General features: G+C 46.3%; 1 protein-coding gene across 1 annotated transcript; it reads right to left on the bottom strand.

Annotated features, from left to right (window-relative positions):
- Positions 1-6,294: 6,294 nt before the first annotated feature.
- On the bottom strand, positions 6,295-15,208 carry LOC134054766 (serine/threonine-protein kinase SBK2-like). The gene is given in 5 exon segments (XM_062510752.1): positions 6,295-6,864; positions 7,117-7,319; positions 8,029-8,244; positions 15,069-15,156; positions 15,158-15,208. Coding segments are annotated over 5 exon segments (1,128 nt in total).
- Positions 15,209-16,947: the final 1,739 nt, after the last annotated feature.

Raw genomic sequence — 16,947 nt, 5'->3', positions numbered from 1 at the left:
TACCACAGAAGGAAAATCCCTGAAAGGTCCTCAGAGCTGGAGGAGGAAAAGAGTCTCTGGTAACTTCCTTCCTTTCTTTCAGTGTAAGAGACTTTAGTCCACAGCAGCGTGAGCACTGCATTTTTACCAAAGCATCATATCCATGGAGGAGTTCTCACCACTCACCTGGGATAATCTGTACCCCTGAGAATAGCACATTTATTCCTGTCATGCCTCCATGATACATGAGTGGCTGTATGCCATAATGCTGAGTCCTGGACTAGGACAGCCTTGTGTCTGTCAGTAGTTTGATCCATCATGTAAATCTGGTCTATTGTAAAATTCCTGCACTTAATCCACATTGTCCAGTTCAAAGGCATGGAAGTCCACCGTTTGCTCATCTTGCTTGCTTCCAGGGCTTTGGACAAGTAAACAAATCCACACCTCAGGGAATTGACCTGTAGGCCACAAAGGGCTTATCAATCATAAAGGCATGAACAATTAAATGTGTTCTGGTTTCTTCCAAGGGGCTCAGCAGCCAAAAGTCATAAAGCACCTGCAGAAAGGGCAGAGAGAGGCTCTGCTGAAGGAGTTGTCAGGAGTAAAACCTGGCCAGGATGCCCCTGGGGAAGACAATTGTGAGTTAGCTCTGCATTTGGCAATCTCTGCGAGATTTACTGTCCTGAAGAGGAAGATAAAATAATATCTCAAAGCAAATGTCAGCTGCAACAACTGTTAGTGACAGAACAAGGGGATGTGAAAGCTGCCACTTTTTTCCACCTGAATTTGGAAAGAACAGATTCAGCAGATGTCAGCCAATGCCTGGACGTTTCTCTCCTTGCTCTGCTTCCATTGCCTACTCTGCCAGTGGAAGGGAAGACAACCAGCTGTGCCAGGCACCGGGCAACACTAGGGGCAAGGACACAGGCTTGAACTGCTGTTCAAGCAGCAGTTTGAAGACATCTGCACCACCTCTAATCATGGTAACATGACTGCTTTGCTTGAAGCTAGCTCTGTATATCTAGATGTCAGATACATACTTTAAAAAACTAGTGTTTCACCCCTTGAGATAAATTTTCTGTTGAGCACCTCACTTAAATAAATCTGTTCAGTCACAAATCATTTTTCCTGGTATGCCCTAAGAAATATGTCAGCAAAGTACAGGTGGAAGTTACAATCTGAGTTAGCACAGAGAAGGTAGCTACCAGGGAATCTGGAGCCTTGTGTGAGTCTACCCTGAGACACAGGTGCCAGCAAGAGACACGAGTCCTTGGTGGGGGGCAGCTTGTAAACAGCAAAGAGGGTTAGAAGTGCAATTAGTCTTTGTGACAGCCGTGACTGCCTTCTGTCACCACCCTGGGCCAGGCCAAATCCCCTTTCCTCCCTCTCTTGCACAAAGCTGAGCCAAGGCACAGGGCTTATAAACATGCCCAGCTGCCTGTCAGCCCAGGGGAAAGAAAACAAATGCACCACAGCAACAGGCAGACCTGTATATGGGCAAGCCCAGATTATTGGCTGGGGTGCCTGGCTGTCAGACCTCGGTGCATCCTAAGTAGGGAAGTTTAGGATGCTGGCTGATACTAGCCATTAGGGGACTTATTAGTGGTCACTTTCTTCTTGTGGTCAGCAGCAACACAGCACAGCACAAGGGGAACTAAAAATATAGTATAGGTATCAAAGTACTGTGCAATCTACAGGATGTGAAACATACCAAGGAAGTTCCTTTGATCTTCTTGTCTAAGGTTGGGTTTCTTCATCTCCACCCAGGGATGCAGGATAGATGTAAAAAAAGGCTAAAAGCTGAAACTCCATATCAGGGACTAGGTGTCTTGTACTCCAGTCACCTTCAATCCTGCAACTCTTTGACATGACAATAGCATTTTATGATTTCTCATGGCTTCTCAGCTACAGGTAGCTCTAGATGACATGAGCATCACAAAACAGCCTCTATGTTGGGGACACTGCTGACCTGTGGTTAACCCAAATAATTTGCCTAAAGGCTTTCTTTAGCATTCAGTATTTTAATTCTCAGATGACTCATCTGGTGCACTGTTTAGCCATTATCACAACTTGGGTCATTACTTTGAAATCGGCCTGGATTTTCACATCTCTGTCCAGCAAATAGCTTTCACTCTCTGTTCTTCCTAACAACACTTCTAACTGGGAGAAGAGTTTCAATCAAACTATCTGTTCAGGTGGCAGATCCAGGTTCACCCTTCCACCTGCAGTGCTGGCCCATACTTTCCCTTACACCCTGCAGTCTCTGATCTGCAGCTTCTGAGTGTAACTATTGAGAAGTCATGTGGACTCTACAGTGCAGTAGTGGAAACAGAATCCATGGTGAGGTGCACAAGGGAGTCGGGAAATACAGAGCATACATCCCACCAAAAGCCATGGGATCCATGCTCCCAGCCCGTGCATGCAGTGTGCTGCAGGCATCAGGGCACCAGGGCCTGGATTCACACTTCTTGGACCTGAAGTCAGAACACACAGTGTGGTGAGCTCAGTAATTACCTGGTTGATCTCTTCATTCCATCCCAGAGAGGAGCGAAGTACAACGTCTTTCCCTCCTCTTCAAAGCCACCTGATGCCCCTCTGGGGGTGACACCAGATCCACCCCATCCCTTGTGCCTACATGAGCTGAAATGTTGCCCTTTACAGTGCTGGGCACCTGGCCAGCCCTCCTGCAGCCAGAGGCTGCGCGTGCAAAGGGCCGGCGTGCTTGCACACAGCTCCGTTCCATTCAGCCTCTTCCAACAGCTGCCCCGGGGGTGATGGGGGCAACCAGATCCTTTTCCAGATCCCCTGGGGATACTCTCTGCCAGGCCTGTTTATCCACTGATTCAAGAAATCCAGCTGCAATTATGAACAAGCTACTGAGAAAAGAAGTCTGAGTGGGGGACTTGGCTTAGGACAGGGCTCTTTGCCACTGTGCTCAAATCTGTGCTTCCTTCATTGCAGCCCTGTTCCCACCACCATCATATGCATGATGCAGTCACAATGCTGATTTCATCACTCCACTATGCATCACACAACTTTCTGGCAGCAGAAACCCCTTCTACAAAAGTCTCAAGGCTCTGTGACAAAGGAGACAGAGAAACAATCCTGGTCATTGCCACTTCTCACTGCCATTAGCCTGTCACATCACCTTTGTCAGGCACCACTGAATCCCTGATCCTCACTGGCATAATTGGCTCCTGCAAAAAAACAGCCTGGGTCCTGATGGCATGGGACAGTTTGATCTGTTTCCCCAAAGATGTCACTGTTCCATCAGTTCAGGTTTACTTTAATTTGGAATAAATCCTAAAATCTGGTAAACCCTTTCTTGTCAAGCCAGTTTAGCATTTGGCATGCACCTTTGCTGAGACCATGCTGTGCAATTCCAAAGGAGAGGCATTTGGGAGCCTTAAGCACCCTTAGCTACAACAGAGTGTCTTCAAAATGAAAAATGTTGTGGAATCACAGCATGGTTGATACCAGACAGGATGTATGAAGACTGCCTACACCAATCTCCTTCTCAAAAGAGAAACAGCTAGAGAAAGTTTACCAGAGCCTTGTCCAATCATCTTTTGAACATCTCCAAAGCCACAGACACACTACCAATCTTACAAAGTTTGGCCATAATCACCATAAAGTCATTTTTCTTTTGTTTAAATGCCTCCCCTCTCACAATTTATACTTGTGCCTGGAAGTATAAAGAGAGAAAATATTCACCCTGACTCTTCTCCTCTCCAGGCTGAACATTCCCCATTCTCTCAGCCTCTGCTCACATGATGGTTTCTTTCAGTAGGCAAGAACCTCATTACTGGAGTGTTTGGCTTCAACCTCTCATGGTTGCTCTTGGATCATTCTCAAATTAAAATAGGTCATTAGGAGGTGGTATTTTCTTCTCAGTATTCTATACCATAATCAATTCACCATCCAGTCTTTCTATTTTAGATAGTTTAAAGTGTTAGTTTCTTTAAGGTTTTCTTACAGCCTTAAACCATTGTCCCACCATGTTTTTTTCTGAGCTGTCTCTAGTTTCCCAGCTTGCCTGTAATTGTGGCGCCATACCCAACTCCTACTTCCCACACTCGTATTTAAGCCAGCAGGAATCTTGTTAGCTGTTTTGCTGAAGATTTGACCATCCCTACTCCCTGCCCCTCTTTAGCCATGCAAGGAACCCTTTTGCCTTTTTTAACAGGACAACACAATAAGAACTCCTGTAATCTTGTGTATCCTCTTGCCAATTTTTTAGGGATCCTTTTGTAACTATGGCTTGTATTCCTTTGTATTTCTACCTAATTATGTTTCTCCTGCCTGTATTTTGTTTGAAAATATATAACTTATCAAGTTATTCAGATCTCTTTGAGTGGCCTGTTCCTCTTGCTACCACCGTATTCATACTTGTGTCATCTGTAGGGTTTTACCTGCTTTTTATTTTCATTGAAATCATGGTTGGAAATGTTAACTAGTTTTCATTTAACAACTGATCCCTGCAGAAACCAAACAAAATTCCAAGCAGACAATTATTTCTTCTGCCTATTGGAAGTTCTCAATCCACTTAATCTATATTTTATGGACTTTTCATAGTGCATCTTCTGAATCAAGACAACATACCACAATTCTCTTTTTATCAAATAGGTAATGCCTTACAAAAACTGTGTACCATAACGCTATGAATTTACTGTATCAAGCACAACTTCATTACAAAATTGAATGTCTTAATCCAAAAAGCCACATTCCTGGTCTGTAATTCTCCATTAACAAGCATCTTTAACAAATTTTCCATTATTTTTCACTGGATAGTGGCCAGCTACCTGGCCTTTAGGTCCATTGGTCTTAAGGCTTCTCCACTTTAAATGCAAGGACTGTATCTGCACCTTAACATTCCTCTGCTATTCCTACAGTAATTAAGGAGTAATTAAAGCCAAATCTCAGCAGGCTGGAGTTGAGCAGAATTTATTATGATTTCAAGTAATGAAAGATTCTAAGAGATGGAAACAAGCAGAAGAAAACTGTGTATTGGACAGTGTGAACATAATGCTGTTTGGTAAGGTAGGTTGGGGAGTTCAAAGGATGACTCAAGGTATAAGTGATGTAGGGAGCAGGAGAAGCACAAAATAGTAGTATAGAGGTGAGGTTGCTGAGAGGGGAAGGAGCAAAAGGTGTTTACCTGGTGATGGGTAGTGGTAGTAAAGAAGTTAAGTAATGCTAAAATGCCATTGGGTGAAAAGAAGCTGGGGAAAAAGCAGCTGGAGGTTGGGGAAGCACAGAAGAAAGAATGTGTGGAGGATAGGGTCTGACATGAAAACTGAGCTGAGCTAGAAAGTATAGTGCTGGAACACTGCAGTTTTAGAAGTTATGAAGTCCCTGAGAGTGGAAAACAAGCTGTGAATATTTCCAAAAAAAGACCAGGTTAAGTGCAGGAAGGGATTATTACCAACAGCTAATACCAAAAAGGGCTTACCAAAAAGGGCTTACCAAAAAGGGATACTAACCCTTAATTCCCACTTTGCTACTCCTTTTCAGGATTAAAATGTGCACCTAGGAGGATATTGGGGCATTAGGAGAGGTGTGTGTCTAGGGAAGGGTTAAAGGTGTGTGATAGGAAAGGGGGGAAGAAAGGTCTTCTAGAGGGGTAACCAGGCACCTAAAAGAGCTTGAAGGACATTGTCTTAGGACCTGAAGGCAGTACAAGTGAAGAGATGTGTTTGGGCTGGCATGAGATAACCTCAGCACCATAACCATTCCCCAGCCATCATCCATGGCCACGTGCTGGGGTCTGCCCAGCCCCTCCACCCCAGCAGCCTGAAGCCACCCTCCAGGGGTCCTGGTGCGGGCACAGGCAGCATTCAGAGATGGCCCCTGCCTTGGACAGCTTGTCCTGACATAGCTGCAAGTCCTGACATGCTCCCTGCTTTCCAACACAGCAGTGGGTCCCAACACATATTTATTATGAGAGAAAACGAGCCACATATAGAAACACAAAAGTATATATTTTGCTCTATTTTGAGACAGGACATGTGCTACAGCCTAAATAACTCCCTGCAGTTCCTGCAGCTAGGAAACAAGTGGATGCTTCAAACACAGTCATTTCCAAGACAAAGACGTTTTCAAGCTTCAGTGAGGTGGCACTGGGCATCACTGAGTCATGGGGTGAGGAGCATCAGCTGGGGAAGGAGCTTGACTCTGTGGCAGCAGGGACAGTACTGCAGAGAAGTTACTCTCTGTGTCACCATGGCCTCTCACATCCAGGCCACCGTGGTGCCCAAACCCTGAAGCCCTTCGCAGGCTGAGACCCTCCTTCCCTCCTGCCGTGGGGAGCAGGCTCTAGGACTTCACGGCAGCCTCCTCACGGCACCCATCCTCCAGCCGCCAAGGGCAGTCGACGTAGCTCAGCACGCCCCTGACGGGGCCGCGCTTGGCGGGATCTAGAGCCAGCAGGCTCCGCAGCATCCCGGCAGCCTCAGCTGTCAGGCGCTTCCAGTGCCGGGGCACGTCCTTTTCTAGACCTGTCTCCTGCCACTGCATGAAGTCCTCAAAGAAAGGGTCCTCCGGTAGGCTCTGCTCCCAGGGGAAGTAGCCAGTCAGCAGGCAGAAGAGCAGCACCCCGAAGGCCCAGGCATCCATGCTGCTGTCAATGGGCACCCCCTGGGCATCAGCGGTGTTGCTCAACTCGGGGGCAGTGTAGGGGATCACCCCAGCCACCAGCTTGAGCTTGGTGCCCTTGGGCCGCGTGAGCCCAAAGTCCGTGAGTTTGACGAGCCGGCAGTCGGGGTCGAACAGCAGCACGTTCTCAGGCTTGATGTCGCGGTACACCAGCCCCCGGCTGTGGATGAACTCCAGCGCGCTCACCAGCTGCTTGGCACACTGCTTTGTGGCCGGCTCAGGGATCCCATCCTGCGTGGGGAGAGAGATGGCGGCATGGCACACACGGGGTGCCTCGACAGCCCTGCCAGCCACATTCCCACCCAGCTCTGTGCCAGGAAAGACCTTCGCATTCCTCGCCTCGCCAGCCCAAGGCTGCTTCAGTGCTGCAGACCACAGAGAAACCCACAGCCATTGCCTTTATCTCCCTCCCTCTGACCCAGCTGGCCTTCAGAGGGGCAAAATGCCACAGCCCAGTCCCCATGGCCTTGTAGCAACACTCACGCGGGGTTTGATGATAGAGATGAGGTCTTTGTGCAGCGCTGGTTCATAGAGGAAACCATAGTACTGGCTGGACTCGATGGCAATTCCAAACATGCCAATGATGGCAGGGTGGGTGGCGAGGGACAGTGCTACACAGTACTCATACAGGAAGGTGTGCAGCTTGGTACTGGCTTTGGGTAGCAGCTTGAGAGCCATAGGAGTCCCTGGGGATGGGAAGAGTGAGTTAGACTCCTCTGGAAGTCACATACCATGGCAGGACAGAGCAGCCACAGATCTGGGCAGTCACAGCCATATGGAGGTCTCTAGTGCAAAGTTTGTGTGGACTGGGAGCAGGCACTACCAGGGGTGTGAGTTTTGAGCTCTAGGCTTGCACAAGAGCCCCGGGCAGAGTAGGGACATTCAGGATACTTGGGCCCGTCAGCCTTGAGCTGGGACTACTGGGAAAGAGCAGTATCAGGACACTGATATGGCCAACCCAGGACCTTCATTCACACCCTCTGTCCATGGGCCTTAGGGCACCACTTCAGCTCAGGCTTGGAGCTCCCTGACTGAACCTTGTGGTGGGACTGCTTTCCGTTTATATCACATCCATGCTGATACCTATCTGGCCTATCTGTGAAGCCTCTTGATCCTGATTTGTGGATTAATTTCTCAGCTCAACCTTGGACCTGTCTCATCACTATAACCTTGCCAGATGTTCTGGGCTGCCCCCTGGCATCACCTCATCCCTGGCTGGATGTAATGGAATGGTTCCTGACTGGGGAAGTCCCCATCCTGCTGGTCTCCCTGGGAATCCTCCCTGCCATACTTGGTGCCTGGCCCTGAGGTACCACCAGCCCACCCCATACCCCATGGTGAGCGGGGAGGAGACAAGGCACAGTAGTTCACAGGGCACACACAGTCAGTCCTTACCTCTCTGCCTGTGGGTCACTAACATCACATGGCCGTACTTGCCCCTGCCCAGCTCCCGAATAACTTCATAGTGCTCAGCCACCTCAGCACGCACCAGGCTCTGAGCGGTGATCTCCAGGAGCTCCTCTAGCTTGGTGGGTGCTGCTCTCTCTGACACTGCTGCAGTCACAGCTGAGCTCTCAGCCATTGCTGAGTGCTGCAGAAACACCACAGCCAGAGTCAGAGCACACACAGAGAAAGCCAGATCAGACATGCAATGCAAACCATGCCATGGCAGGGCATATTTCTGCCACTTGGAGCCTGAGCACTCTTGCAGCTGTCCTAGAGTTGAATTTGCACTTTTATACAGCACATGTCTGGGCAAAGGCCCTCATCAGAGAAAAGGTCCCTGTATTGAAGGGAACATCCTCCAGCCCTCAAATCCTTTTGCCTAGTATTAGACAACAGGCAAAACATTAGCAGAGTCACAGATTTTCAAGTGTGACCCAGTCACCTCCCCTTGCTTTCCTTAGCTTACTGCAGCAAGACCCCATCTCTCTACTCAGAATTCCACCTCTACTGCTCACTGGAGAAAGTCCTGAGGATGAGACAGACCTGTCCCTTAGGCAGAGGCACAGCTAGCATGTGCCAGAAGGCGGAATGCCCTGAGGAAGCCAAAGGGAGCTCAGTACCTCACATGCCTGATGACATTTCTGACCAAAAGTCATGCATCTGTGCAGCCAAGTAACTTATACAGGAAGTAACCTAGGACACCAGTGGCATTTTGAGCTATAGCCAGCTGCTTCAGACCCATTTCAGAGAAGTATATTTTCACATTTCCCAGTCAGCAACAAGGCAGCATTGTAAGGCCTCTGTGGCAGCATTCTCTCCCTGTCTACCTCCTTGTGCTCTGAACAAGGCACTTTGGGCCTGGGCGTTCCTCCTGGTCTAGGAGCAAGGTCACAGAACCAGAGCCACGGGATGATAAATGCCAGAAGGTACTTCTGGAGACCTCTTACTGCAATGACCTGCTCAGAGGAGGGTTAACTAGAGCAGGCTGTCCTGTGTCCAGCCCAGCTTTAAATATCTACAAGGCTGGAGACTCCACAGCTGCTGTGGGTGACCTGTTCCAGTGTTCAATCACCTTTGTGGTAAAAAAGATTTTGATGTTAAGATTTATGTTTAAATAGAAATTTTGTTTCAGGCCCATTGCCTCTTGTTCTGTCACTCAGCATCATCTAATACTGTGATATGCCTGTGTGTTTTTGCAGGTGTTCATATGCATCGATCAGATGATTCCCCTCAAGCCTTCTCTTCTTGAGGCTGATCAAGTCCCAGTTCTGCTAGCCTCTCCTCCTATGAGAGACACTCCCATAACTGTCTTCACAGTCTGGATTTGTTCCAGTATGCCCATATCTCTCTTCTGCAAAGGAACCCCACTGCTGCTAAATCCAGTCATTCTTCAAAATAAAGACATTTGGGAAAAAATAATTATTTAAACCTGGGAAATCTACAACAAGGCTGGATTTCTACAGGAGCCTGGGACTATTTGTGGGAAAGTTCTCCTCTTCTTTTCCCTCTCTCCTAGACTGCATTTCTAAATCTTGTCCCATTCAGAAGCACCAAGTAATTGGCTCTAGTTTTCTACCAAGGTTTTCGCTTGGTGCAAGAGTTAATAGTAGTCAAATTTAGTGCATTCCATAGAAAGTACAACAATAAGCAAGTGTTTGCAAGGGAGGGGATAAATGGAAGGCTGGAGAGAACTCACAGGGTAAAAGGGTCTGGAAAGTATTTTCAAGATTTTGCTTTGAAGTTCTCCTGTTTGCTGCACAGCCAATGAAGCTTGTGAAATTCCAGACTTCAAGGGCATCTCAGAAGTTTCAAATGGATCCACAATGCCAACAGTATTTCCAAGTGGCGCTTCCTCATTTAGGTGTTACAGAGAGGAAAATTTAGGTGGAATATAGAGAAAAAACCTAAAATGTAACAGACCTGGGAAAGGCATAGACCTCCCATTGATATTAGATAAGCTAAAGCCACATTAAATAGTGGAGTGGAACAACACTGCTTGCCATTTGAAGAACATGTTATAACAATATTTGTGAAAAAGATATCAGAAAATCTTTTCTGCAATACAGTGTTTCTCCTATATCAAATTAATGGTCACATACAAGATCTTGACAAATAATTGTTCACCATCTTCTTAGATAACTGAAATTCTCAAACCTGAGTTAGGTAAAATTTCTTCCCTTGTATGCTGGCCACTTGTTACTGCAATTTAGCCTAAAGGTTAGAATCTTCTCACTGCATCAACTTTATTATTCAAAAGTTATATACCCTTTAAATATCTATTAATTAATATGTTTTATTTGCATTGAATTATTTACAACATTGTTCATCCATTTGGTATGATTCATTACTTCTCTCCTATATACTATGCTAAAACTTGCTTTTGTGAGTGAGAGGATATTTCTGTATATCCTTGGTTCTCAAATCACTTTAGGGAGTCAAATTTCAGTCCATAAGATTTTGCAATTAAAAAAAACCAGAGCAACCCAAACCCCAAAAATTCTTGTATCCTTCCACTCCACAATTCAAGTCAACTACAACATTGGTGGAACAGATCCATACTTCTATCCATGGCCTCACTGGCATGGGAGGGCAAGTGGTCCAGGTTCAGAGTACAGCAATAAAGTGAATGAGCCAGCTTGGAAGAACTGATCATCCAGAGGATATGGGTAGAGTTTCTTGAGGGCCTGTGGCCCGTGTGTCTGATCAGGGCTCCTTGTGAAGGAAGCCCCAGCTGTAGCCACTACAGAACAGTTTGCAGAATTTGGCCCTTGCTGCCCTTAGAGTCATTAATTACAAGATAAATTTTCTCCACACTTGAGAAAATAGCTGACGTAGTCAGGTCTTTTTTGAGATGCCACTGCAATTAGCTAGGAAGGTAAGAGAAGATCAAATTTGGGTCACTGCTGAGTAGAATGTACCTGAGTGCTCTGCACCTACTTCTGATAACTTCTAAAGTTTCATTTTCCCTTTGCAGATTGACAAACACTGAAGAGGAGGTCACCAGGGCCCTGGCCAGGATCATTCACCATTAGGCTGTGCTGTATTGAAGGCAGCAGGCAGAGTCCTACTCAAAACTGTTCTTTCCACCACTATCCTTTCCGTGCTTCAATCCTGCTAGAGGTGTTGTTTCCAGGCTGCCAATTGTGAGAAACTGTAATTCCTCAAAAGAATCTTTAATTGCAGCAGCAAAATGCTCACATCCTTTTTACACCACCACGAGATGCTGAGGGGGATCTAGCCAATGGAGATACAATGTCTTAGCCCAGGTAATTTCTTCAATCAAAATGATTAATATATTTAGTGCAGAAAAGCACTTCATGCATGTCAAAAACAAAAGACAGTGTGATCTCTGTATAACAGAAACAGTGCTATGATGACAGAATCACAGAGGTGTTTAGGTCGGAAGGGCACTCTTGAGACCATCTAATCCAATTCTCCTGCTCAAGCTGCAGCAACTGAAGCAGGTTGTCTAAGAAGTCAGGTCTTCAATATCTCCATAAATGGAGACTCCCATCAATGATCACTGTTTGGAAGAGTTCCTTTTCCTCATTACCCCTCATCAGATATTTATATACACCAACAAGATCCCCTCTGAGCCTTCTCTTTTTCAAGCTGAAGAGTTTCAGCTGTTTCAGCCTCTTCTCATATCAAAGATACTCTAATTAAAAATGGCCTTGAGCATATGGCATGTGGGGTCCACTTTCTTGTCTGACCTTCTACAGGGCCTTAACACAAACCAAATAACAAATAGCATCTGAGCCATCTCTTCCAAAAAGTCATTCAGGCTTGATCAAAGACAATTGGTCAATTATAAATGCCAGTGAGAACATTCCTGCTGTTTGGTATGCGTGTGATAACCTAATCTGAATTTACCTAACCTGCTGCTGAAGTTTCTCAGATAGAGAAAAGAGGCTTCTAATACCTGTTAAATTTCTCCAGACTCTTGCAGGGTTTATATGCTCTGTGGTCAGAGGTATGAGACCATATTTTCAATTAATTACATTGTGTAAAACTATCAGACCAAAGGTCAGGCTATGCATTGAACCAATACTTTACTTAGGCTTCACAAAGCATCTGTCACACTGTGCTTCTGTGGTACCTGCATCAGCTAGCTGAAAAACAGACGTAATGCTGCCACAAAATGTGGTCACATTTTGAACTGAGAATAAGCATCTCCATGCTCTCTGATCAAGACACCCCTCAGTCTTCTTATTGGTCCAAGGCCTTCAAATAACTTTCTGTCTAATTGTCAAACCAAGCTCTCAGATTGTCCAGCTCGATTGTCCTCATCATCATAAAGCCTCATCATTTTTCTCCTCCCATCCCCCATGTTAAAACCTCGACTGCCTTGGGGAGTTTTTGGCCTCCTGTCACACATTCAGCTAGAATTCCCCCCTGCCTCATGATGTGACTTCAAGATCTCTTTTTGCAGGAATGACACACAGGCTGTACTACCTTATACATCTATTATGAGTCCAGAGTTTTTTCAGATTATTGAGGAATGTTGGGGGGGAAATTGACTTCCTCTCTTAACACTCTTTATGGGTGCTGCCTACCTGGTTTCTACCTGAATATTTCTGTACCATGTTTAGTAAAGCACATTTTACTCAAATGCATTTAGTGTATCAAGTAATTCAGATCGCTTCACTTAGCTGTTATCACACTTCTGTTTAGGGGCTGTGTAAGGACCAGTGATCTGCAGGCACTTCCCACCAACCTCTAAACTGTTGGTTTGGAGCATTCTCATCTTGGTATTGGTTCATACAGCACCTGCCTGAAATGTCCCATTCACTGGTCATTTCCTGAAAATTATCTGTACAAATTCATCCTGGCATTGGTCAAAACTGAGACACATTTTTAATTATTTTTTTAAAGCCCAGCATATAATATATAGTACAGGAAAAGACCATATTTTATTGTTCTTACCCCCACACCTTTTTTTTTCAGTCCTAACTCTGTTATACTTTTATCTTTGTCAATGATTTAGAGGAAAAAATTGAAATCATCCAGAAAATGTTTGTAAATGGCACAAAATGATTTGGGTAGACAATGCGTTGTTTGATAAAACTAGTGCATGATCATACACACATACAAAAGTGTTTCAAATGACCAAAGAAGTCAGGATTTTAGTTTGGCATTGGATGGGTAACAGCAAAAAGGAAAAAAGAAAAGAAAAGTCATATTAATCAGACACATCTAGGTTCATGTTGCTTAATGGGCACTACGTAAATCCAGAAATGTTGATTTGGTATAGCCTCACTACTTTTGCAGGCCTTGAGACATTGGATTATACAGAACTCAAGTAGAAATAATCTACAGTGATATAGATACTCATCTTAATGTTACTGATACAAGTCTAAGAGCATAGCAGAACAAGGGTTACTGATGTTACAGTTTCCATTCTTGCATTCACTCTACTAAAGAGAATGCCTGAAAAGAATCAGATGCAGGAAACATAAGCAGTGAGAGTCAAACCAACATTTTCTAGATGCTAAATTAAGAAAGTAAGCTTCACTGTAAACAAAACAAAACAACAACAAAAAATAGAGACAGCTGTTCAGTTTCACGTAGGCTGAGATGATTGTAACAAAAGAAGATATCTGTTCTGAGGCGATGTGCCTCTTGCAGAACTCCAATTTCTGCAGAGGTTCCTACATACAGATGCCATGAGACAGTCTGAAATTTAATCTCTGAAAATCAGCTGAGTTAGGGAAGCTGTATTTCTGAAGAGCTGGCCACCTGTTAACAGCTTCTGCACCACAATTGAGAATATCACACACACAGTGGAATTTGTATTTTTATAATAAATTTACTTTTCTGTTTGCTCTGTTTTGTATTCTTCTTTATCTACCTTTCTATGATGTTTCTTGAAAAACTAAAAATATATTGATATGAAGAATACCTGGGTAAATTTCCTGAACTCTTCTGGAGGCTAATAGACCAACAGAACCAGTTACTGGATGTTTTCTACCTTTTTAATGATATCAGTGAGCCCACAGTTCAGCAAACTACCACTGGTGTCCCCAGTTTGACAGAAAAAGGACAAGAGAAAGTCATGACAATGGCAAGAGGGCTGAAAACTACAGGGGAAACTTCCAGGGGAGCCCATCTTTATAGTTTATCAAACAGATAGTGAAGAAGTTACTCTATCATCTGTATACACCCGAGTGTTGGAATTTCACTAAAAAGGGCTCTCCCAGTTAGGTAAAAGCTTTATAATAAAACGAAGAGATGAAGCTGAAGTGAAGCCACTTCAAACCTCCGTTGAGGTGCAGATTCTGTGAAGAAGGATATTTGCCTCTAAAAATCTCATCAAACATTACGGAAGAATATCCTTCCGTCTTTGTAACTTTTGGTTCAAAAACGGCATCTCTTGTTTTTTCCCCTAAAAGATCCATTCTGGTGCAAACCATGTTTAAGGGATAAGAACAGATTATCGCAATGTTTGCTTGTGGCCTTATTGCTGGAAGATTTATGAGCTTCTCTCTAAAACTGGTCAGCAGGCTAGTTAGGCTTAATCTCGCTGCAGAGAATGGCACGACCGTGCCGGTAGCAGAGCTGAGTGTTGCTGCTCTGGGCAGAGACACCCAGCAGCTTCCCCGGAGAGCCCCGCAAGCCTCTCCGCAGCTCTCAGGACACCACAACCTCCGCACAGCAGCCTCCTCGGACAGAAACCCGCAGCAATCTCACTGGGAACAAGCCACAGCACACCTTTCTCCCAGCCAACCCTCCAGGACCGCAGCACCATCCCACCGAGCACGAGTGGACACAAAACGACCTTCCAGGGCAAAGCCCCCAACAAGCTCTCCATCAGCCCCTGGGGGAAATAGGTGCGCTCCGCATCGCGCCGACACACCACGCTCTAGTCGCCAAAACCAGCTTGAGAGGGGTGGGTGCCCTTTGCCCATGCCTGCCCAGTGCCTTCCATCCTGCCACCGCCGTAGCTTCCCTTCCCGCTGTCCTTCCCGCCCGTACTAAGCCTCTCACCGTCTCCAGCAGCGCAGGACAGCCAGCCAGCCGCCGCTGCCTCGCTCCCCTCGCCGCAGCCGCCGGGCTCAGCCTGCGGCAGCAGCCGGAGCGGGCTGCCAGGAGCTGCGGGGCTCAGCGTGACGCTCCGCCCCGTCCCCATGGCTCTGGGCCTGGGGGCACGCTGCCTCCCGGCTGAAGGTGACCTCCGGGAGGGGAGAAAAGAGGGGGAAAGGAAGGAGGAAAGGACTATTCGTCTACCCTCTTAACGGAGAAGGATGTGTTTCAGGAGTCGGGGTGGGATTCTTTCTGCTCTAGCCATAGCATTATAACCCCCCAGGGACACGCTGGCAGACCCACCTCGTTCAGCCCTTTGCTCCAGCTAGGGCTCTCGTTACAGCCGAAGGAGCAAAGCAGCTCCCTGGGCTGGAACAAGGCCCTTGTCCTTGTTCCAGGGCTGTGCCAAGTAGGACTCCGTTCCTGATGGCAGGGATCAGAACGACCATGGGCTGCCAGCGCTTGTTCCTTGGCTACCAAAGGTGGTTGTGCCCGTGAGCATCAGAGACCAGGCACAAACCATGGCTGGCTCAAGGACCCCTCTTGGGGCCCAGTGGGCCAGGATCCTCACACACACTGGTACTGCAGAGCATTGTGGGGAAGCTGAAATTATTAAGGATAACTATGATGACTTGCAAGCATTCCATCTGTTCTCAGTACATGCCCCCAGAGCATAGTCTTGTACAAGGTCTTCCTTCTTCTACTTGAGCATGGAGATGGAAACAACTCTTGGGTGCATGGACACCATGCAGGCTCTGGGTCTAGGCTCTTGAACACTGTTTTTTTTTTTTTCTCTCAACCAAGTGGGTCAGTTTGTGTATGTGGAGAGGTAGTGCATGCAGCTATGACATGGGTGTGTCACAGCACTGGCCTCCCTGTGCCCTAGAGCCCATGTTGGGCACTTGTAGTGATGAGCCTCAGCACTCCCTGGGGTCAGAGAATTGTGAGGAAGGCTGGGAGAGGTAAAAGACAGTCTAAGAGAAAAGAGCAGCCCCCATAAACATAAATACTCTGGGTCTCCAGCACAGGACTGAACCATCTCACCGGATCTCAGAAGGGAGAATAATTATGCCAAGGGCTTGTCACTCAGTGCTCTGCCTTCACAGAGGGGCAACAAGATGAGATGCACTGGACTGCTGGCACAGGCCTGTGAAGAGCCAGTATGCTTTCACTCAGAGATGGTGCATATCAGAGGGTAAGAGGAGTAGCAGTCAGGCTCCCAGCTGTCCCTGAGCTTCTGGATAAGAGGTAGGGAATGAGATTGTTTTGCTGATGACCTAAAGGTCTTCTGCCATTCAAGGCTGTGCCTTCACACTCATTCTGAGAGGTGTGGTTGTGAACAGCCTGCAATGTGCAAAGTCCCTACAGGCAGGAACATTACAGCTAGGGATGCTGTGAGTGTACCAAAGAAACGTATCCAATATCCAAAAATTCAGCACTGGGATAAATGGTGTAGTGTAACCACTGCTCTCCAGGAACAGGGACCCTGTATAATCTAGTCTTCTGGTGGAAAGTGTGAAACTATGGCCTCTACTTGAAAGACACGTCAGAACTGAGAAATGTCCCTGGGGACTTGCTATAATTTACAGTAACAACGCAATGCTGGGAAAGCAGCCCAGGTTCCCTGACTCCCTCAGTCCCCCTCTCCTTCTCTGCAATCACTATCTTAAAAATGCTTCCAGATAGAGGAACAAAATGCAGTAGTCTTCCTTATTTCCCAGTTAATTTCTTGAGAGACAGAATCACTACATTATCCATTCCTATTGAGATGGGCATCTGCTGAGGAGTTTGGTTTAAAGAGACCTCTTCCACAGTCTTACCTGGAGTGCACTGACAAGTAGCAAT

This window comes from Cinclus cinclus, chromosome 1 (assembly GCF_963662255.1).
Source record: "Cinclus cinclus chromosome 1, bCinCin1.1, whole genome shotgun sequence".
Taxonomy (NCBI): domain Eukaryota; kingdom Metazoa; phylum Chordata; class Aves; order Passeriformes; family Cinclidae; genus Cinclus; species Cinclus cinclus.
Note: the sequence above shows the minus strand (reverse complement) of the source record. Positions and strands in the feature narration are given on the sequence as shown.